The sequence below is a fragment of the Otolemur garnettii genome, unplaced genomic scaffold, assembly GCF_000181295.1.
Source record: "Otolemur garnettii isolate 467f Iridium unplaced genomic scaffold, OtoGar3 scaffold00005, whole genome shotgun sequence".
Taxonomy (NCBI): domain Eukaryota; kingdom Metazoa; phylum Chordata; class Mammalia; order Primates; family Galagidae; genus Otolemur; species Otolemur garnettii.
Window position 1 is genome coordinate 41,151,075 of NW_003852400.1, and position 22,601 is coordinate 41,173,675.

General features: G+C 41.2%; 1 protein-coding gene across 1 annotated transcript in view; it reads left to right on the plus strand.

Moving 5' to 3' along the window:
* Positions 1-22,601, plus strand: part of ANKRD55 (ankyrin repeat domain 55) — a 103,000-nt gene that overhangs the window by 26,663 nt on the left and 53,736 nt on the right. The window contains exons 2-4 of the mRNA XM_003782753.1: positions 8,583-8,705; positions 12,702-12,832; positions 16,582-16,691. Coding sequence (XP_003782801.1) covers positions 8,583-8,705; positions 12,702-12,832; positions 16,582-16,691 — 364 coding nt within the window. The remainder of the gene's footprint in view (positions 1-8,582; positions 8,706-12,701; positions 12,833-16,581; positions 16,692-22,601) is intronic.

Below are 22,601 nucleotides of genomic sequence, written 5' to 3' on the forward strand. Positions count from 1 at the left end.
GGTTGAGCTATAGGCGCCGAGCCAAGAAGAATATTTTTCCAGCTCCATCCATGTAAACATGAAGGAGGTAAAGTCTCCATCTTTCTTTATGGCTGTATAGTATTCCATGGTATACATATGCCACAATTTATTGATCCATTCATGGGTCAATGGGCACTTGGGCTTCTTCCATGACCTAGCAATTATGAATTGGGCTGCAATGAACATTCTGGTACAAATATCTGAATTGTAGTGTGATTTTTTGGTCTTCTTGATATAGCAGAGGAATTATAGGATCAAATGGCAGATCTATTTTTAGTTCTCTAAGTATTCTCCAGATGACTTTCCAAAAGGGACATATTAGTTTGCACTCCCACCAGCAGTGTAGAAGTGTTCCCTTTTCTCCACATCCATGCCAGCATCTGTGATTTTGGGATTTTGTGATATGGGCTAATCTTACTGGTGTTAGATGATATCTCAAAGTAGTTTTGATTTGCATTTCTCTGATGATTAAGGATGGTGAGCATTTTTTCATATATTTATAGGCCATGCATCTGTCTTCTTCAGAGAAATTTCTCTTCAAATCCCTTGCCCACCCTGAGATGGGATCACTTGTTCTCTTCTTGCTAATATGTTTGAGTTCTCTGTGGATTCTAGTTATTAAACCTTTGTTGGATACATAACCAGCAAATATCTTTTCCCATTCTGAGGGTTGTCTACTTGCTTTTCTTACTGTGTCCTTGGCTGTGCAGAAACTTTCTAATTTGAAAAGGTCCCAGTAGTATATTTTTGATGTTGCTTCAATTATGTTCCATGTTCTTACCGTCATTTACATATTTCATGGATAGAGGGTGTAATACTCAAGCCACAATTGACTTCTGTAATTACAAGAGATACTAGAGAAGATATACAAGATAATAAATGGTTAAATAATACTATATTAAGTATTATAATATTAATCCAGTTATTTCCTTTCTCAAAATATACATTTTTTGGCACCCTCTGATTGTACAAATGCATATTTAACTTTTTATTAAATATAATCTGAGGGTGGGTGTGGTGGTTCATGCCTGTAATCCTGGCACTCTGAGGCCAAGGCATGTGGATTGCTTGAGCTCAGGAGTTCAAGACCAGCCTGAGCAAGAACAAGACACCGTCTCTACTAACAATAGAAAAATTAGCTGGGCCTTGTTGGGGCCACCTATAGTCCCAGCAACTCAGGAGGCTGAGGCAAGAGGATTGCTTAAGCCCAGAAGTTTGAGGTTGTTATGAGCTATGATGATGTCATGACACTCTACTGAGGACAACAGAGCAAGACTTTGTCTCAAAAAAAAAAATATAGAGAGATAAATATTTATACACACACATATATATAATCTATAGCTCTTGACATGCTTCTTTGTTCTTATTTCTTCATGTCTCTTCCATTTTTTCTACTTTCTGAGTCTCCCATTCTGTGTGCATCCTGGAATATCTCTTTATGCACCTGCACATAAGTCTATCTATTTTAGCTTTCACACAGTTAGAGAGGAAAGAGTCATTCAAACCATGATCCTCCCCTAAGAATCAGGGAAAGAAAGAGATAAAGAATAGATCAGATAGATGTTAATAGAGAGATGTATACATAAGGAAGATGGAAGGGAAGCATCTATGTGTTTATATATATATATATATACATACATATATATATATATATAGTGTGTGTGTGTGTGTGTGTGTAGGCCTTTTGGATATAAGTGTTGTGGTGACTATCATCAGAAAAAAAATGTTCTGCCCCCACTTTAGATTCCAAAAGAACAATCAGTCGGGAGGTACTTGTGCCTCAAAGGAGTAGGGTGCTGGCCCCATATGCTGGAGGTGGCGGGTTCAAACCCTAGCCCCAGCCAAAAAAAAGAAACTGCAAAAGAACAATCAGTCATCCTTCTCTTTGTACCTGTTATTTCTACATCATCCTTCCTTATTTCTTCAGAAATTTTTTGAACAGTCTCCTAGTTTAGACATAATTATTTGCATTGACTGCAACTTAGATTGACCGTTTCTACACACCCTCTAGTGAAGCTCCTTTGTTTCCTATTTCCTAATCGCTCTGTGGTTTAGTATCCTATGGCAGGGCTAGCAGGAACTCTGAAGTACATTCTGTTCTGCTTCACAACTCTTCCTTCCCCCTTACCCTGTGCTTCATTCCGTGTCTGAATTCCTTCCAAACAGCTCCATTGGTGGCCATCTGGCCAAAATCAGCCATTCCAATGACAGGAAGATCACTACCTCTTGAGGTGACCCCCACCATTTTTATTAAGCCCTCACAATTAAAATACCTGTGTCTGTCACGCTCAGCCACTGGTATTTCTAATGTGAGTTTTGGGGGGACACTCAAACCATAGCAACTATTCTTTTCTTCACGTTGAAAACTCACTACTGATCAAACAGAGCGATTTCACCCAAAAATGATCTGCATAAAAGTCCTTGAAGTAAAAATCCTATTTATAATAGCATGAAAAAGAATAAAATATTAAAAAATTAACTTAACTAAGGAAGCAAAAGAAAATTTGTACACTGAAAACTAAAAATCATTACTGAAAGAAATTAAAGATGACACCAGTTAATGGAAAGCTATCTTGTGTTTCATGAATTAGAAAACTTAATATTGTTAAGATGTCAATAGTACCCAAGGGCTCAATATGATCTCTAACAAAATCCCAATGATATTTTTCTGCAGAAACAGAAAAATCCATCCTAAAATTCATATGGAATCTCAAGGGACCCATGAATAGCCAAAACAATCTTTGATAAGAAGAACAAAGTTGGAAGTTTCACACTTCCTGATTTCAAAACTTACTACAAAGCTGGCATAAAGACAGATGTATAGATCAATGGACTAGAATTGATAGTGTCCAGAAATAATTCCATACATCTATGGTCAACTGATCTTTGATCAGGGTGTCAAGACTATTCAACAGGGAAAGAATAGTTGCTATGGTTTGAGTGTCCCCACCAAAACTCATGTTGAAATGTATCAACAACTGTCATAATAGTATTGTGAGGTAAAGCCTTTAAGTGGTGATTAGGCCATGGGGGCTCTGCCTCCATGACAGGAAGATAATGAACAAACAAAAGGTGGTGCATACATATAATTAAATATTATTCAGCATTAGGAAGAGAGAAAACGCTGACACACATGCTACATGTTGGATAAACCCTGAGGACGTTATGCTAAGTGAAATAAGCCAGTCACAAAAGGTCCAGTTTTGGTGATTCCACATATATGAGGTGCCTAGAGTAATTAGACTCACAGACAGGAAGTGGAATGGTGGTTTCCAGGGACTGGGGGCAAGGAAGGAGATATTTAATGAGTACAGAGTTTTGGAAGATGAGGAGGAGAGTTCTAAAGATGAATACTGATGATAGTTGCATAATGGATGTGAAAGTACACAATGCCTGCTTGGCGCCTATAGCTCAACCAGCTAAGGCGCCAGCCACGTACACCTAAGGTGGCGGGTTCGAATCCCCAGCCTGGACCCACCAAAACAACAATGACGGCTGCAACCAAAAAATAGCCGGGCATTGTGGCGGGCGCCTGTAGTCCCAGCTACTTGGGAGGCTGAGGCAGGAGACTTGCTTGAGCCCAGGAGTTGGAGGTTGCTGTGAGCTGTAATGCCACAGCACTCTACCCAGGGGGACAGCTTGAGGCTCTGTCTCAAAAAAAAAAAAAAGAAAGTACACAATGCCACTAAATTGTACATACATTTAAAAATGGTTAAAATGGTAAGATTTGTTATGTATTTTTTACCACAGTTTTTCAATAGAAAAAAAAAACTCTTTACCTGAAAACTTCTATCATGACCCCACAGAATAATCTTCAAAGTAAACACATTTATTTCCTCTAACTCTTCTTCATGTGACATGAACAAAGTTCATTCGTATCCCATTCTGATCACTCTCTTCAGAATGTTCTCCAGCCACTGATAGCCCCATTTAATCCACAGGCCATAAACCTCAGTATAACATCGACCAGTTAAGAAAGGAAAGGGCCTATCACCTCCTTCAGTATGGTTACTAGGCTATTAATAAGGCAACCAGAGTTCCTAGTAATTTATTAAAACACTGATAATTTCTATAGAGCTAACTGTCTAGCTAAAACGCTAAGTTATTTATTTACTTAGTTATTTAAAGACAAAGTCTCATTTTGTCACCCTTGGTGAGTGCTATGGTGTCACAGCTAACAGTGACCTCAATCTCTTGGGCTCAAGGGACTCTGGCTCAGGCTGATCTCAAACCCGTGAGCTCAGGCAACCCACCAGCCTCGGCCTCGCAAGTGCTAGGATTATGAGTGTGAACCACTGCCCCTGGTCCTCAGTTATTTTTCAATGTGCCATGGCTAAAATGTTTTATCAGTTAAAACTCTCGCAGTAATTAAAATAAAACCAGAACCAATACAAAAAATATTCTGTAAACTGACTTAAGCTGGAGTCATCATATCATCCTACTTCAAATTATACTCTAAGTCTATAGGAATGAAAATAGCAAGCATTGATGTAAAAACAGACATATAGATCAATGGAACAGAAGAGAAAACACAGAAATAAACCCACACATTTACAGTTACTCATTTTAAACAAAGGTTCCAAGAATATACCTGGGAGAAAGGAAATGGTACTGAGAAAACTGGATATCCATATGCAGAAAATAAAATTAGACCCTTATCTCTTACTGTGTTCAAAAATCAAATCAACATGGATCGAGGATTTAAATGTAAGACCCAAACTATGAAACTACTAGAAGAAAATACTGGGGAAACATTTCAAAACATTGGTCTAGGCAAAGACTTCTTGAGTAAGATCTCAAAAGCAAAGTCCACCAAAGCAAAAATTGACAAATGAAATTACATTAAGCTAAAAACCTTCTGCACAGCAATGGAAATAATCAAGAAAGTGAAGGGACAACCTACAGAATGGGAAACAGGATGAAGTTTCCTTAAAAACTTGGGAATAGAACTACCATATGATTCAGCAATCCCACTGCTGGGTATATATCCAAAAGAGAGGAAATCAGTGTATCAAAGAGATATCTGCACTCCATGTTTATTACAGCACTATTCACAACAGTCAAGAGATGAAACCAACCTAAGTATCCATCAATGAATATTCACACAGTAGAATATTATTCTACCATAAAAAGGAATGAAATCCAGTCATTTGCAACAACATCAATGAAACTAGAGAAGATTATATTAAGGGAAATAAGCCAGGCACAGAAAGATAAATGTCACATGTTTTTATTTACATGTGGGAGTTACATAACTGAGCTCATGGAAGTAATGAATAGAAGGGTGGTTATCAAAAGCTAGGAAGGCTAGTGGGAAGGGGGTGAGGGAGAGGGGCTAATTAATGGGTACAAATATGTAGTAAGATAGGAGAAATAAGATCTAGTATTGGGTAGCACAATAGAGCAAACTATAGCTAATGATTTATTGACTATTTCAAAATAGCTAGAAGACTATATATATGGAATGTTCCCAACACAAAGAAAGGACAAATGTTTAAGATGATGGATATCCAAATTATGCAGATTCAATCATTACACATTGTATGTTTGTATCAAAATATCACCTGCACCCCATAAATCTGTACACGTACAACTAATATATACCCATAAAAATCAAAAACTAAAAAAACTAATTAAAAATCAACAAGCAGAAAGAGAATTGATCAACATGGGTAAATGTTCAAAAGATGGTGCTAACTTCAGGTGCAGCTTGATTCAATAGTTCAAATGATGTCACCAGGTCTCAACTATTTCCTTCTCTTGACCCAGCTCTGCTGTTTGGTGTTGTCTTAATTCTTCTTAGGCTCTTTACCCATAAGATATTTACCAAGGCGCTCCCAGGTTCATGGGTGGTAGAACAAAGTAAAAATATTGTTCTCAACAATCCTAGTCAACATATTATTGCTTTTCACGGGCTCTGACTGGGTCACATCCCTGAATCAGTCTCTGTGACCAGAATAATGCTGGTGCTACGTGGCTGAGTTCTAGGTCACATGTTCTGCCCCGAGACCAGGATGTAGTCAGTCTCACTGAATCAGTTTATGGGCTGAAAGTATAGAGGAGGTTAATGTTACAGGATAAGGTCATGTTGAGCAATAAAAACAACATATTCAACCACCCTTGAATTAGTTCAACTGGGTATTTTGTAGATTAAGATAAATTACACTAAGTCTATCCATATTGGATATGATCTTAGTAGAATCCTTCCATCAAGATATTTTAGGAATCCTAATCCTATCAGGCACTCATTTATTGTTTCTCTTGGCTGCATTTATTTTGCTGTGTGATAAACGTGCCTTACATATCTTATTGCACTCAGTGAACAGGTTGTAAATACATTTATATGGTACATCAGTACATTATATAACATTTAATCAGGCTAAGAATGCAGAGCTCCTCAACCCACCACCAGGATCTTCCTTCTCAAGTGTTATCACCATCATCTCTGGATGTGATTGTACAACCAGATACCAGGCCCATCTTTGTTAAATCTGGGCCCTACCTCTTGTGCCCAAACATAAGTAATCTTAACGAAATGTCTCACTCCTGGGAAGATTTCTTCCGGAGAGTTACTGTCATACTCAAAGTATGGATTCTTTATCTCAACCTCATCTAAGAGAGAGTTTTTTCTCTACATGTCTCAGATTTCTCATGTTTTCTAAGCACACTAAAATTTTTTTAAAACTAGCATCAGTAGTAGCTGCAAGAGGTACTCAAAGTGACTTATATTCATCGTTGTTAACAGTATATATTGAGTATTGCAATCTTAATATCATTCTTCCCTTTCTTAAGGTGTGTATACATTTTTTGGCACCCTCTGTTTATTATATGCCAGGCCCTGTTCTAAAAGCATATAAGAGTAAGTATTAACTCATTTTTTTCCTCATGAGCTCTCATGATCATCGTCACCGCCACCTTAAAGACAGGGAAACTAAGGCCCAGAGACGCAATCTGGCTCAAATTCACACAGCTGGTCAGTACAAGCCAGAATTTACACCCAAGGTGCCTGGCTCCAATAGTCCTTGTACTCATCACAGAACTGGTATTTGACACTCCTCTTCTCCCATTTCCAGCCCCCAGGCAAATATGCAGGTGTGTCTGCTCTAAAAAAAGTTACCATGGACAAATTAGGGAGCAACCCCTCCCTCACAAAACTGTTTGTCATCATGAGTGAATCATTTTCAATAACAAGATCCTCCTGAGACAGTTCAACCAATTAACGTTCATTAATGCCATCCCAGAAACACCAGGACATAGAAACCAAGCCCCAGGGTCAGAACTACTTCCACCGAAAGATCAATTAGAACTGAAAATATCTCTGGCATAATATTCACATTAGTAGAAAAATACAACTGAAGAAAACTTTTCTGACACATGTCTTTTTCCTGAGCAATGGCTGTGCTCGGGGGTGGGGGGGAAAGAACCATGCCTGGGCCAAGTAGGATAACCAGAAGAGCCCAGCTCAGCCTCTCACCAGGATCCTCCTGGGAGCAGAGCGGCTCAGTCCTTCCTGTGCCCACTGGGGTCACCTGCTCACAGTGCTGTTGTTGCCTTTGACAGCAGCATTAGTCACTTTGACAGTGCCATTAGTCAGCTCAGTCATGCACAAAGGTGTAATATAGGTGGCTACTAGATTCAAGGGAGTTGCATACAGCTCTCTTTCTTCTGGAAATTCCATCTCATGATGCTCCATGTGGTTGAAATGAAGGGGCTTTCATGCAGGGACAACATGCAGAGATGAAGCTGAGTTGAAAGAACAAACTAGGGACTTCAAAGAACCTCAAACTAAGATGGGGGAAGCCATTTCCACCTGTACAGCTGAAGGAGAATGGGAGGAGACAGCGTTATCAGGGAGCCCTGAGGGCAGAGGAAGAGCCTCCCCGTGGGGAGGAGGCAGCTCCTGCTAAATGCTGTACTAGGAGAGGGTGGGAGGAGGTGCCCATGTCTCTTCACCCCCAGCATCCTGCCTTTTGCTGGCCAGCAGGAGGTGAGGAAGCCCTGGGGTGTAGCCAGCAAGGGTCAACCGTCAGGGCACAGATTCAGGCAGGAAAGGGTTGTGAGTACATCTGGAGGACAGGGAATGAGGGGGCATAATGTCTCTTTCAAAGGTAGGTAAACTAAAAAAGGGGTTTCCATCATGAATGGCAATCATAGGGCAACTCAATTGCTCTTCATACAGAATTGACATCAAATATGGATAAACTGAGTCATTGGGAAGAAAATTCCTATTTCACATCAAAAAGGGCAACCCAGAACCAAGATGAGGGCCCATTTTCCTCTCCAGTCTCACTAATTTCAGGAAGCCTGAATGCCTGGAGAGAATCTCAAAGACATCTAATCCCTCAGGGTTCTTTGCAGAGGTAGTGGCATTACAGATGTCCACAGTGGTCCCCCTTTCTTCAGAAGTGGTGAGGGTGCATGTGATCAGGATGACTCAGCCTTCTGCCTCGGTTCACTAGAGAGATGTCAATGAATCACTCGTGTGGGTGACGACTCAGGATTGTTATTTTTTCACTGAACTCACTCCACGCACTAACGCTGTGTCTCTTTGGTGCATGAAGGTGACTCATCTGAGGAAGTTGACTTGACCATGGTTTATCAGGCAGCTTCTAATGGAGATGTCAATGCTCTGACCGCAGTGATTCGGGAGGACCCTTCCATCCTAGAATGCTGTGACAGTGAAGGTGAGCTATTTATGCAGTTTGAATTCAGAATGTTCTGCTCTATCCTTTTAGAGATAGTACTCAAAAATGAGCAAAGTTAATAAAATTAGATGTGACAGCCACTTTGATACTGTAGCTATGTGCAGACAAATCAGTATTTCTTTAAATAAGAGTGTTGGACACAACCTTTCAAATCCTTTCTATCACCTCTTCTAACACAGTCAGTTGGTTTGAGTTTGTTTCCAATATCTCTGAATAAAAGGATGGAAGTAGATAGGCCAAGGAGTTAGAAAAGAGTATGGACAGGCTACTTTGGGCAGCAATGGATGTGGAGAAAGGTAACTGTAAAGAGCTTTCCAAAAGCAGCACAAGGCCTTCTGCTTCTGGAAGATGGAGTAGATTTTCCTTTCCTGTATTCTTTCTGCTCAATACAACTAAAAACCTTGGACATTATATAAAAATCAATATAAGAAGACTCTAGAAGAAAGAGAAAAAATAACAGATTGGCTGGGACCTTGGCACCCAAGAAATGACACAGTGGTGAGTTCCCTGAGTTTTCTTTTTGCCTCTTCTATCTCAAAGCAGGAGCTAAAGAAGCTGGCAACCCAGACATGCTGATAGGCACAGATCAAAAAGTCTCGACAACCAGCCTGAGCAAGAGCAAGATCAAGATCCCACCTCTACCAAAAATAGAAAAAATTAATTGTGCTGTGATGGCAGGTACCTCTAGTCCCAGATACTTGGGAGGCTGAGGTAGGAGGATCACTTGAGCTCAAGAATTTGAGGTTGCTGTGAACTATGATGATGTTACTGCACTCTAGCCTGGGTAACAGAACAAGAACTTGTCTAAAAAAGAAGAAGAAGAAGAAGAAGTTTTAACAAAAGCTGTCTCTCTCTAGCCAAAGGACCAGGAAGGAACAGCCTAGCAAGACAGAAAGCATTTTGGACAATAATGTCTCTACTTCAGCCAAACACCACAAAAAAATAATTGGCCCAGCCCCACCCATTCTGACAAAGACCCATCTGGACCTCCACCTCCTCCTGATAGAAATGAGGTGCTCTCCCCTCCCCACTGGATGGGGTCACAGAAGGACTTCTCAAGAGTTGGTACTTTCACCACCACCCAGTTGTAATGAGGTGTCCCCTCCCTCTGATGCCAATGGAAGCTGCGTAGAGAACCTAAACTTCTAATCCTGCCCTACCACAAAGTGGCACCCCCTTTGCCACCTATTTTGAGTAGTGTCAGAAGAAGCCAGCTCAAGTAGAAGGTTAGAGTAAGACCCGGAGTCTCATAACATAACAACCCCAAAGTCCAAGTCTCAATAGAAAATTACTTACACCAAGAACAGGGAGCTCTCAAACCAGATGAAAAATCTTACTCAGCAGATGCTGACACTCAGATAATGGAAATGTTCGCATTATCTGAAGATGATTTTCAAATAGCCATGACAAACGTGCCCCATTGAACAATTGAAAACTTGCTTGAAACAAATGAAAAAACCAGGAAGTGTCAACAAAGAAGTGAAAAATATAAAGAACAACCAAAGGGGAATTTTTAGAAGTGAAAATATAGTAATCACTATTTTAAAACTCAATAAATTCAGAAGCAGAATGAGGTCGCTGACGAAAGAGTCAATGAACTTGAAAATAGAACAAAACAAAATATACAAAAGGAAATAGATAATTTGAATAGCCCTATAACTAGGAAATTGAATTCATAATTTTAAAATTCCCCAAAAGGGACATCTTCATGCTAAATAGTTTCAATGTAAATTTTTTGCAGTTTTTTTTTTTTTTTTTGCTGGGGTCAGGTTTGAACCCACCTCCGGTATATGAGGCCAGTGCTCTACTCCTTTGAGCCACAGGCACCACCCAGTTTCTATAAATTTTTAAAGAATAATCAGCACGGGCTCGGCGCCTGTGGCTCAAGCGGCTAAGGCGCCAGCCACATACACCTAAGGTGGCGGGTTCAAATCCCCAGCCCAGCCCGCCAAACAACAATGATGGCTGCAACCAAAAAATGGCCAGGTGTTGTGGTGGGCGCCTGTAGTCCCAGCTACTTGGGAGGCAGAGGCAGGAGACTCGCTTGAGCCCAGGAGTTGGAGGTTGCTGTGAGCTGTGATGCCATGGCACTCTACCCAGGGGGACAGCTTGAGGCTCCATCTAAAAAAAAAGAATAATCAGCATGATTTTGCATAATCTCTTCCAAAAAAGAGGAGAAAACACTTTTCAGTTATGTTTATGAGCAAGTATTACTTTGATATCAAAACCAGACAAAGATAATATAAAAAAGAAACCTACAGACCGACAGTCCTCTCAAATACAGATATAAAAAATCCCTAAAAAAAATTAGCAAATAAAATTCACTAGAAGAATTCTTCACCATGATCAAGGAAGGTTTGATCTAGTGATATAAGTCTAGTTCATATTTGAAAGTCAACGTAATTCATCAAATTAATCAGCTAAAGAAGAAAAATCACGTCCCTATCCATTGATATAAAAAAATAATTTGCCAAAATTTAATACACATTCATAATAAAACATTTCATAACAATAGAAATAGGTCAGGCATAGTGACCCATACCTGTAATCCCAGCACCTTGGTGGCTGAGGCAGGAGAATCACTTGAGACCAAGAGTACAAGGGTGAAGTCAGTAAGCTATGATGACGCCGTGTACTCCAGCCTTGGTGACAGAGCAAGACCCTCTTTTTAAAACAAAACAAAATAGAAGAATTTGGATGCAGAAACAGAGACACACAGGAGCTGGCCACGTGAAGACTGAGGCGGCGGAGATGCAACGGTTCTCAACTTGTGGGTCGCGACCCACAGAACCCGCCACCTTGGAGGTGGGCCGTGCAGTACAAAAAAGTCAGGGAGGTACTTGCTAAAGAAATGTACCTGTCAGCGAGGATCTCAAGACAGATACAAATTAGCCAGAAAGAACATGCGATTCTATGAAAAGAATATCTGGAAATTCTTTCGCTTTATTTAATGAGCATTGTAGACTCACAGATGGCTTCAGGAATCGCCTATTGTAGCCTGTTCTTGTTATTTTCTCCCAATAGTTATGAAGGAAAGAGAGGAGGAAGGGAGGAAATGTTGCCACTATTTTCAGACATAGCACTTCATGGCTGCTTTTACCCAGGGCAGATGCCTGGAAGAGTGTCAGAAAGGGCAAGATTTGAAAAGAAATTGGGCTGCTGGCGGCAATCTGTGAACGAGAACAGCAGTCCTGAAGTTTACCCGTTCTTAGAGATCTCTGTGGGTCACAGCTCATACTTCATCTAGACAAGAATCGCCATCTCCACGTAAATCTCCAATCAAAAGACATCCAACAAGTCTCAGCTGGGCAAAGAGTTGTCTGAGGTTTGGTTTCTTTGCCCGAAGGAAAGTGAAATACCTGGATTCTGTGTCGCAAGCCTGGCTTGTTCCAACAGCTGCAAAGTTAATCAGAATGTGCAATTTCATCTCTTTTTATTCAGGAAGAAAATGCATAGAAAACCTAATGTCTTGACCTCTACTGATTCTGAAAGAGAGAACCATTTCTATACCAATGGCTCCTTTAAGCAAGAATTCGTGCAGCCCAAGGCTGGACCACTGTCACTGCCCTATAGCCCCCACAGCCTTCAATAAAAGTGGGCTGAACCTGCCTGCCTAGCTGGAGCCTCTTTCCAAAGGCACTCCAGGTTCTGTGGTGTTCAAGCCAAGCCAGGATAAACCTGCCTATTATGTCCCAAATTATGCTGAAGCAGTCATAAGCAATTTTTAACATCTGCCCAAAATGTTTTAATCAGCCAACTATTGAAAAATTACAAGAGACTGGGGGTGGGGGAAGCCAGCAAAAACATACAGTTTATATAAATGTAGCAACAATGTTCTTCTTCCTTAAGTCCCATTCAGTTCAACAGCTGGGTTTCTGTTGCAAAGAGCAAAATTAAATAAACAGGCAAGTGAAGCCTGTTCATCAATTTCATGAGTCAAACATTTTTATAGGCTGTTGAAATGTATCATTGCAGGATGCACGCCCTTGATGCATGCGGTTTCTGGACGTCAGTTGGACACGGTGAAGCTACTGCTGAAGATGGGAGCCAATATTAACATGCAGGACGCTTACGGCCGCACAAGTTTATGCCTGGCCACCTACTTGGTACTGACCTGTGACTGTCACAGGGGCTAAGCAGCAGGGGGTGATAACAGAGTCATTTTGGGGTCCCACTTGCAGAAGAGTGATCTTGGATTTATGCAGCTGGCCAATGGAAATAGAACTAGGAGCTTCGCTCCAATCATCTTCAAAATTTGTATCAACACTTAGAGTGGGTTTCATTGATTTGAGTCATTTTGGATGTTCTGAAAAATCCTCTAAGATTGAGGTGATATTGTCATTAGAGAGACTTTCTTTTCTATCTTAATAGCATCAGAATTTCCCTTTCTAACGCACTTGGTACTTTTAAGAATGGTCTTCACAAGTGACCCAAAAAGGGTGGTAGCACTTTAAAGGTCCAGTTAATATCTATGGGGTAGGATTGGCTGGGGAACCTGGGGAAAGACGGGAACTAGGAAGAGTGGGTGGGGGGTACGGAGTGAAGGAGACAAACCAGGCTCCTAAAGGGCAACACCAAGCCCAGGACCCAGCCCACAATCACTGCTCAGTTTAAAAACTGTATAGTAAGGCCGGTCCTCAGCACTGGGGGTTTCAGTTTGGCATTTCCCAACATGACAGCAAGCTTGGTTAAACCTTACTGAAAATCTACAAGCTCCTCTTTTCTCAGATCCTCCCTGTGATCCTTCTGGGAGGCCCCAGGGCTACCTTGAGTCATGTCAAATGAGTCCTAACCACAAGGGTTGTCACTCTCCAAAGAAGAAAACAGAAATTCTCATCATGACCACTGTTGCGGCTAATGCAGTGTGTTCATTTGCTGCTGCTGCTGCCTGTCGCTGGAGGCAGGTTCACCATGGAGCAGCCCCCCGAAGGTGCCTTGCTGAAGAAAAACGTTTCCCTTCCGCTCACACCATCCCTTCCTGCCATGATCTAGCACAGATTGCAATGAAGCCTTGTCCAGTTCTCACAGAGATTTTCTTTAGAACTTTTTCATGTTCCATTCACAGGCCCTTTTACTCTAAGATGCACAAATCCTGGAGGATTTGTCAAAGTCTGATCCCCAGACCCCTGTGTCAATATCCCCTAGGATGCTTGCTTCGAATGCAGGTTCATGGGGAGCACCCTACACCTCTTGAGTCAAGTACACAAGAGTAGTGTGTGTTGAGGGGCCAGGGTCTGCCTGGAAAACAAACCTTGTTGGCAATTTTTATGTCCACTGAGTTTGAAAAGCCCTGGTCTGCACATACCAGCTGAAGTCCCAGATCTCAGACAGACATAATGGCTGTCCTCCCAGCTCCCCTCACTGTTAGCACATGCCCTAATGACTACACTTGCTGTGGACTTTTTTGGTATCTGAGCTAAAAAAGAGAAAATTGGAATCAAGGGGTAGAGAAAGGGGGGGAGATCAGTTTCTAAAGTTGTCTGACGCTACTTACAGATAGTGAATACGAACTATGCCTCTCTTAGAATTCTAAAATTCATAATTTCAGATTTCTTCAGCTAGACAGTTACACGAGGGACCGGGAAGAAGTACTCTTCTAGAATGCAGTGGATAATAACATGCATCTTTGGAGACCAGAGGGATGACAACTTTGCAAACAACTCTTTCTAAGACTACACTCCAAGGCACTGCATAATGGGGGGTGGGAGGGGAGCCCTTCAGGATGCCTCCGTCTCACCTCCTTAACTAGGCCCTGCTAGGTGGTTCCCCAGGGTGGGATCCCTCCCTGCCTCTTCCCTCATTCGGAAAGGAGGGTATCCTGGGATTGCACTGTGAAGCCCATCACTCCTTCTGACAATGTTTGAATTCAAGCATTAATGAGAAACTTGGCAAAAGGGACACTTAGGAATGACATTTCACCACAGCTCCTCATTCAGCATACGAGTAAACCTACCATGGATTCATGACCTCAGCAGATCACTTTGTGCCTCTTTCCTCATTTGTAATATGTAATAAAAATAATAACCTAATAACCTAACTCATCACAGCTCATGTGGAATCAGCCCTCAAGTAGTAAGTGCAAAACTCGTTTGTTAGTTCTAACTCGTGACCAAATGTTTCAGATAGTGTGTTAAATGGTTTTCTGAAGAAAAAAAAGAAAACCACACACACACACAGAATTCTAGGAAATGTTGCAACATGATTTCTCAAAAATGTTTGAAACCTTCCTCCACCAAAGAACCAAAAGATTTACTTCTCAAAAACCGTAAATCTTTGGCAGTTCCACAATTTTCCCAGCATGCCTTTCTTTGGGTCTCTAGGTCATTTTTTTTTCCTTTTTAATCTGAGAACTTGATGACTTAGACCAGCGATTCTCAACCTGTGGGTCACGACCCACAGAAACTGTATTAAATGGCCCGGCATTAGGAAGGTTGAGAACCACTGACTTAAAACCAGATTTAATACATTGGTAAACTATGAATCAACACCAGAAATGCCAGAAAAATATTTGCTTCTCTATAACTTAGATAGTATTGGTCAATTCTACAAATCCATACTCAATGTTATAACCTATAAATTGTGGTGGGCTTTTGTTGAGAGATTTTCTTTCCACTTTTCAAAACCAAAAAGTTCAATTTACTTACATTACCTTCCTTCTTCTCCATGGATTTATTAACATTTTTGGTTTTCATTGTTTTCAATATTGTAGTATTTGGAAAGAAAATCTTCAGTTATCTTTCTCATCTTTCTGAGTAATCTTGAGGCTTACTTAGATGTGAATGGAGGAAGGCGGGAAGCCTGCTTCTGAACAAAATAGAGAATTGTGGTATCTTTCTTCATAATAATAGTTTCATCTATGGATAAGTCTTTGTAAAATTAAATGAGTAACCCAAGTGGTTCTGGATGAATGTAGCAGAACTCTCCTCAGCCTGCAAACCAAATTTGGTTATCAATAGGTTTGCATCAATTTGAGTAGTATGGGAGGAGATCTAGCTTAAGATTATACCCAGCCTTTGAAATGGGAGAGACAGTGGGAAAATATCCCAGCTGTTAAGTGTTGACAAAGGAGGGGGAAAGCATGGGGTGTAGCAGTATCTGGTCAATTAGTAGACAGCAAGTAATTCACACAAAATTTTTTAGGGAATTCATAGGTGAATAAAACACAGTAATAGGGAACCCTGGGAGAGTACTGGTGTTATGCCATATTTAGGGGGTTGGGCTTTTAGCATCAGAAAGATCTGTCGACAAGGTGGCAGAGTTCCTAGCTATCGGGGTGAGGCTCAGGTTAGGCCTCTCAGTGTTGGGAGGGAGACTGGTTAGAACAAGCAAGATGCTGTCCTTGTGGTTACTAGAATGGGGAACTTGGAATAGAAGACCAGCGCCCATTTACTGAGGAGTAGAGTGGAAGCTGAGACTCAGATATCACATAGAAGCCCAATTTTTAGAGCTAGACCGTGATATCCAAGTCAGCCTGTTGACAGATTTGGAGCTAAGCCCATAGTAGGAGAGGCCAGAGCTGGTTGATCACCCCCTAACATGGGTCACATTTGGCCCTAGGAACCAGTGTTATCTGAGCATCGAAGTAGAATTCCAGTGAGTGGTCCTAGAAAGGGAAAGGGGGAATCTGCCTCTGACAGAGTAAAAGGTCTTTTAGCAAACCTGGAAATCTGTACTCAAGCCCTTCAGCCCTCTGCTGAGGCATTTACATTGGAGTTGTGGTCCTTAACCACTTCAAGTCAAATAAAATATGTTTTCAGCCAAACCAAAGAAGGGGGGAAAAAAGCTAGAGAAAGTTTGTTGAACTATGTTATGTGAGCTTGTGTTGTATAATGCTGTGGTTGCACTTGTGTTTCAGGGTTGGCTCGAAGGCTGTGTGAGTCTACTCAGAAATGGTGCCAAGCACAATATCCCGGATAAAAATGGCCGTCTGCCACTGCACGCTGCCACTGCAGAGCCCGACGTGAGGTAGGTGGCCAGGTTTACATGGTGTTCAAGTTGGAAGGGACCCAACTTGCATTAGAAGGTCATCTAACCCATCCCTTTATGGCTAATGAAAACAAAACCTATTCATTTTGTTCTAGGAAAAATCCTAGAACAGTGGTTCTCAATCTTCCTAATGCCGTGACCCTTTAATACAGTTCCTCATGTTGTAGGGACCCCTAACCATAAAATTATTTTTGTTGCTACTTCATAACTGTAATTTTGCTACTGTTATGAATCATAACATACATATCTGATATGCAGGATGTATTTAGGTGACCCCTGTGAAAAGGTCATTCAACCCCCAAAGGGGTCATGACCCACAGGTTGAGAACCGCTGCCCTAGAATAATCTTAAAGCCAAATTTCATTCCCTTCCTACTTTAATAAGACCTTTTCCTCCTAATCTTCGATTTAAGAAGAAATGCTATTTTTCAGCATCAGAATTCATATATTCATTCATTTCATTAATCACCCTGTCATTAATTCAATAACTACTTACTAAGTGCATATTGTGGACCAACAACTGTTCTAGTCCCTTGAAGTTCCATGGTAAGCAAAACAGAATCTCTGGTATCACAGAGGTTACATTCTAGTGAAGGGCTTAAGTAACACACCAGCAAACAAGTAAATAAGATTATTTCCCATAGTGAGAAGTGCTATGAAGGAAACCAAATGGGGTAAAAGGGCAGTGACCAGGCAGAAAGGTTCATACTGAAACTTAAAGTCAAGCCAACCTGTAGGCATTGAAAGGAGGTAAAGAGTCTGTGACAGGGAGACCAGTAGGTTGGAAGGAAAACCAGAAGTGTGTGCTTCTCTAAGTTCTGTGAAGAAGTAGACTCAAGTAAATAGGATGATCAGAAAAGTCACATTATTGTAAGACAATTAAGTAACCAAGGAAAAAGTTTTGCCCACATCAACAGTAGCTTCCCCAGTCTTCCTTGTCTACATGGCCTCCAACCATTCTTTTGAAAGCCCCTCCAAGCAGAGACAAAAGAACTTTCTACTATGGAATCAGTAACAACAGGGGCTCTTCTTAACCTCTGCTGTACAGAACATGCCTCTGACAGGAATTTAGCATTGCCAAGCCTGGGCTGCTGGCCAGCACTATAGGGAGTATGTTCTGTATGCCCCATCCTCTACCCCAAATCGAAAGCTCTGCCTGAGTTAAGGAGCCCAATCCCCTCTTCCAACCTGAGGGATAACCAGATTTCTTCATTTCAATCTCTTTTACAGTAAAGTAAAAAAAAAAAGTATTGGGAAATTCCAGGACTGTTCCTAAGGATTGCCTTTTAATGTCTTGGACTCTGTCCAGAAATAACAGAAAACTGGGATTTACCCAAAGCCCAACAAAACAAGGATGTTTAGAGAAGAAACAGCAGGCCCAGACAGTCCATAGTCAACAGACATCAGAAGGGATGACTCCTTCTTGATGAGTATGGGGGTGTGTGTGCAAAGAATGACTTTTCTTGACAATCCATAAAATTGTTTAGTCACAAAAGCATAGTATTCCCAAGAGTGGTCTTTAGAAAGTAAGTTTAAAGTGTATCCTGTTGGATTATTCTGCCTCAATTTATTCTACTTAGTTGCTTTTACTTGCCTCAAAACAGTCATTTCAAAATCTACTGACTGATTCTGGAAGATGAAAGCCTACTTAAGGATGGTAATAATAGATGTTGTAACAAATAAAACACAAAGCTTCGGTGTTTTAGCATGATAAAAATGTTCATACAGACAAACAGTCCAATGTGGGTGGAGGGTAGATAGTGAATAGTAGGTAATGGATGGTTGTCATATGGTGATTCAAGAACCCAAGATTCCCCCATTTGTAGCTCCATCATCCCCTAGGATCACAGAATGCACCTTTTTTCAGCCTGCAAATGGGAAAAGAGGAGCATAGTAATCCCACCTTATCCTGGGGGGATATATTCCAAGACTCCGATGGATGCCTAAAACCATGGACAGTACCAATCTCTATATATGCTATGTTGTTTCCCACAAATGCATACCTATAAAGTTTAATTTATCAATTAGGCTCAGTGAGAAATGAACAACAATAACTAATAAAAAATCGAGCAATTATAACAATATGGCAACATCACTACTCTTGTGCTTTGGGGACATTACGAAGTAGAGTAAGAGTACCTTGAACACAAGCATGGTGATATGAAACAGTTGACCTGATAACCAAGATGGCTCCTAAGTGGCTAATGGGCAGGTGGTGTAGACAGCATGGACACACTGGACAAAGGGATGATTCATAACCCAGGTGGGACAAAGTGGAACAGCACCAGCTTCTATCATGCTACTCAGAAAAATGCACGATTTAAAACTTATAAATTGTTTATTTCTAGAAGTTTTCACTGACTGTGAAATTTATTTTGAAACTTGGTGGAGCACAGGTAATTGAAACCAAGGAAAGAAAGACCACAGATTAAAGGGGGACTATTATGCAGAGAAGCCACACTCAGTTCCTTAAACCTTCAGCCTACAAATGACACAATTCACTTTTGCTCACATTCCATTAATAAGGACCAGTCATTTGACCATATCTGGCTAAAAGGAGCTTTCAGGAATATAGTTTCTTGCCATGAATCTACCTCCCAACTATCATTCCAATCCATGAAAAGGGAACATGGATTTTGATGAAAAGGTATCTGTCTCTGCCCTTAACCCATTGCAGGGGTAAACTGAGCCTTGTCAGTCAAAATAACATTCAAGGACAATTTGTTCAGTTGGTTGAGTTCAGCCTTTGAAATCATTGCAATAGTAAATTGAAAACCAATTCAAGTGTACTTCCTCTTCTATGGACTTGTGTCTCCATTTGTTACCATGCCTAGCAGTGCCTTTACACTCTCTAGGATCACTACATTGCTGTAACTGAGAGAGGCAGAGAGTTGCGGTTTCCCTTTCTCTTCAAATTGGACCCAATGACCCAGCCACCACCCTTAGATGAAACCAGAAAAATAAACATCCCTTGTGTGCTGATGGCATAGTCTTATTGTCCTAAAAGGCCCTTAAGTGATTCTGAAGGAACATTATAATGCTGAATTTTATTATACCTTTCCTATGTTTAGGTACACAAATACTCATCATTGTGGTACTGGTGCCTACAGTATTCAGTACAGTAACTTGCTGCACAGCTTTGCAACCTAGGAGCAGAAGGCTATGCCTACATGTGTAGTCGGCTGTACCATCTGTTTGTGTAAATGCTCTATGATATTTGCATAATGACAAAATTGCCTAACAACTAATTTCTCAGAAAGTATCCCTGTTGTTACGTGACACATGACTATAGTTTGGTTACCTACAAAACATTTAGAAACTAGCTTGCCTTAAAGAGATCCCTATGAAATTATGCTATTAAAATTAAATATGTTATGGTTGTTTTATTGAGAAATTTTATGATCATGGCAGAGTTTGATCCCTCTGAGTGAAATGTTCAAAGTAGAAACTAACCAAGACAGGCTCTGTTGCAGAGAAATTGGGCTTTCATCAGCCCCGAGAAACTGGGCTTTCGTTTGTGTGTCATCTTGAACGCAGAGTTGTTTTCTGAGGAAACATAAAACCTGGTCTGTCTTGTAGGTTCTTTAATCCTGCAACCATAATGCAAGCCTGTTTGAATACTCAATGTTCCTTAGTGGAGGTTCTCAACTTCCTGAGTGCTCCTGATGCCCAGATATGGTCAAATGGCCAGCTTGGCTGACCTCTAAAACATATGGGTTTGCATTTAACTCACAGCAATGATGATGGTGATGATGATGATACCAACGTTGGCAGTTTACCACGCTCAAGCTCCAAGCAAAGTTCTAAGTGCTTTTTATGTACAACCTCATATAATCCCTACCACACTTCTATGCAACAGGTGGTATTTCCATCCCACTTTACAAATGAGGACACTGGGACACATGGAAAATAATTAATTGCTTACTGCATGTGTGAAGATAACCTGCCCATAGGTCTACTGTGCAGAATTTATTGTGAACTTTGTAGAATTTATTTCAATGGTCATATTTTGTCACTAAGCCCTTGCCCTCCATTGAAAGACCTTTTAAGAAACAGTTTTGATAAACTTATTGGCTCATTGTCAGGGTATAGTTTGCTCATGATAGCATCCAAAAAGTTCTATATAAGAAACCACCAGAAACATTCCTGCTAAAGAAGAGATTACTGTGCTTCTCCTGAGAAATTATTTTTGGTTTTTACTATACAGACAATGTGAATTAAGATCATGTTTCTCTCTTGGGATGTTTAGAAAATTCAAAACTTGGCCAGGTGTGGTGGCTCACACCCATAATCCTAACACTCTGAGAGGCAGAGGAGGGTGGATTGCTTGAGCTCAGGAGTTCAAGGCCAACCTGAGCAAAAGTGAGACCCCATCTCAAGAAATAGCTGAATGTTGTGGCAGATGCCTGTAGTCCCAGCTACTCAGGAGGCTGAGGCAGGAAGATGACTTGAATCCAAGAGTTGTGTGAGGTTGCTGTGAGCTATGACTCCATGGCACTCTACCAAGGGTGACAGAGTGAAACTGTGTCTAAAAACAAAACAAAACAGGGTGGCACCCGTGGCTCAAAGGAGTAGGGCGCCAGCCCCATATGCCAGAGGTGGTGGGTTCAAACCCAGCCCTGGCCAAAAAACCCCCATAAAATTCAAAAACCCAGAAAACTCTATTTGTGTACCACCTTCAGCACACATGTAGGACCCTAGATCACATCTTCTTTATCTTGCCCTTATTTTCTCTTTGCCTTGTTTCTTCACTAGTTATCTCATTTTTCTATACACGTATGTACATACAATATGTGTGTGCACATACATACACACACAGAGGGTGCCAAGAAATGTACACACATTTTAAGAAAGGAAAAAATCTGTATTAGAATTGTACTACTCAATACATAACACTAACAAAAGATGAACACAAGTCACGTTGAGCACCTCCTGTAATTACAAAGTCACATGTGACTTGCGTAATACAAATTCAATGTAGGCTTTCCTTTCTGAAAATGTGTGTACATTTCTTAACACCTGGTATGAGTGTGTGTCTGAAAGCCACCTCTAATCCCTGAAGGGAGGCCAGGAGTGCCCTCTCAGGAGTTGGAATGACTAGGTTGGAATCTGGCCCCCAGCTCTTATAACTGTTTTATCTTCAGTAAGTTAACATGTCAAAGCACAGCTAGCTTCCTTTTCTAGAAGAATGCAGTGCTGGGAGGGGTGGGGGAAGTAGGCAGCCGTGAATGATACGGGAAGTACTGAACACAGCACCTAGTATGTGGCCCATGTTCAGCAAGTGTTGGGGATGATGACGGGTCATTACATGGATAATAATGACGATGGTCATGATGATGGTGACAGTGGAGGAAGGAAATGAGTAGCATAGATCAGTGCTAAGGAATGAAACCCTGCAACTATACCCACCAGCAATCACCTGGGCCTTCTGCACCTGGGCACACACAGGTCCACAAAAAATATATGCACTTGCACGGGTCCGTGTACACGCAGTCTAGCATCCCACCGGCATGCACACTCACCTACTGCAAAGGTTTTCAGGGTATGAACAGACTCCTGTGTGTGTGGACCCTGGGACACAGACAGCTACTAAGCTTCAGAGCCCAGTGAACATTAAACTCAACCATTCAACTCACTTGAAAGTCCTTTTGCTGCCTTTGTCAGTGTGTGCATGTCTATAATTTCCCCTAATCAGAATTAGTATGTACAGGCCCCTGGCCTGGTGCTCAGGTGATCATATTGGTTTTTAAATCTGCAGACCCCGGCTCGGTGCCTGTGGCTCAAGTGGCTAAGGCGCCAGCCACATACACCCAAAGTGGCGGGTTTGAATCCAACCCAGGCCCGCCAAACAACAATGATGGCTGCAACCAAAAAATAGCCGGGCGTTGTG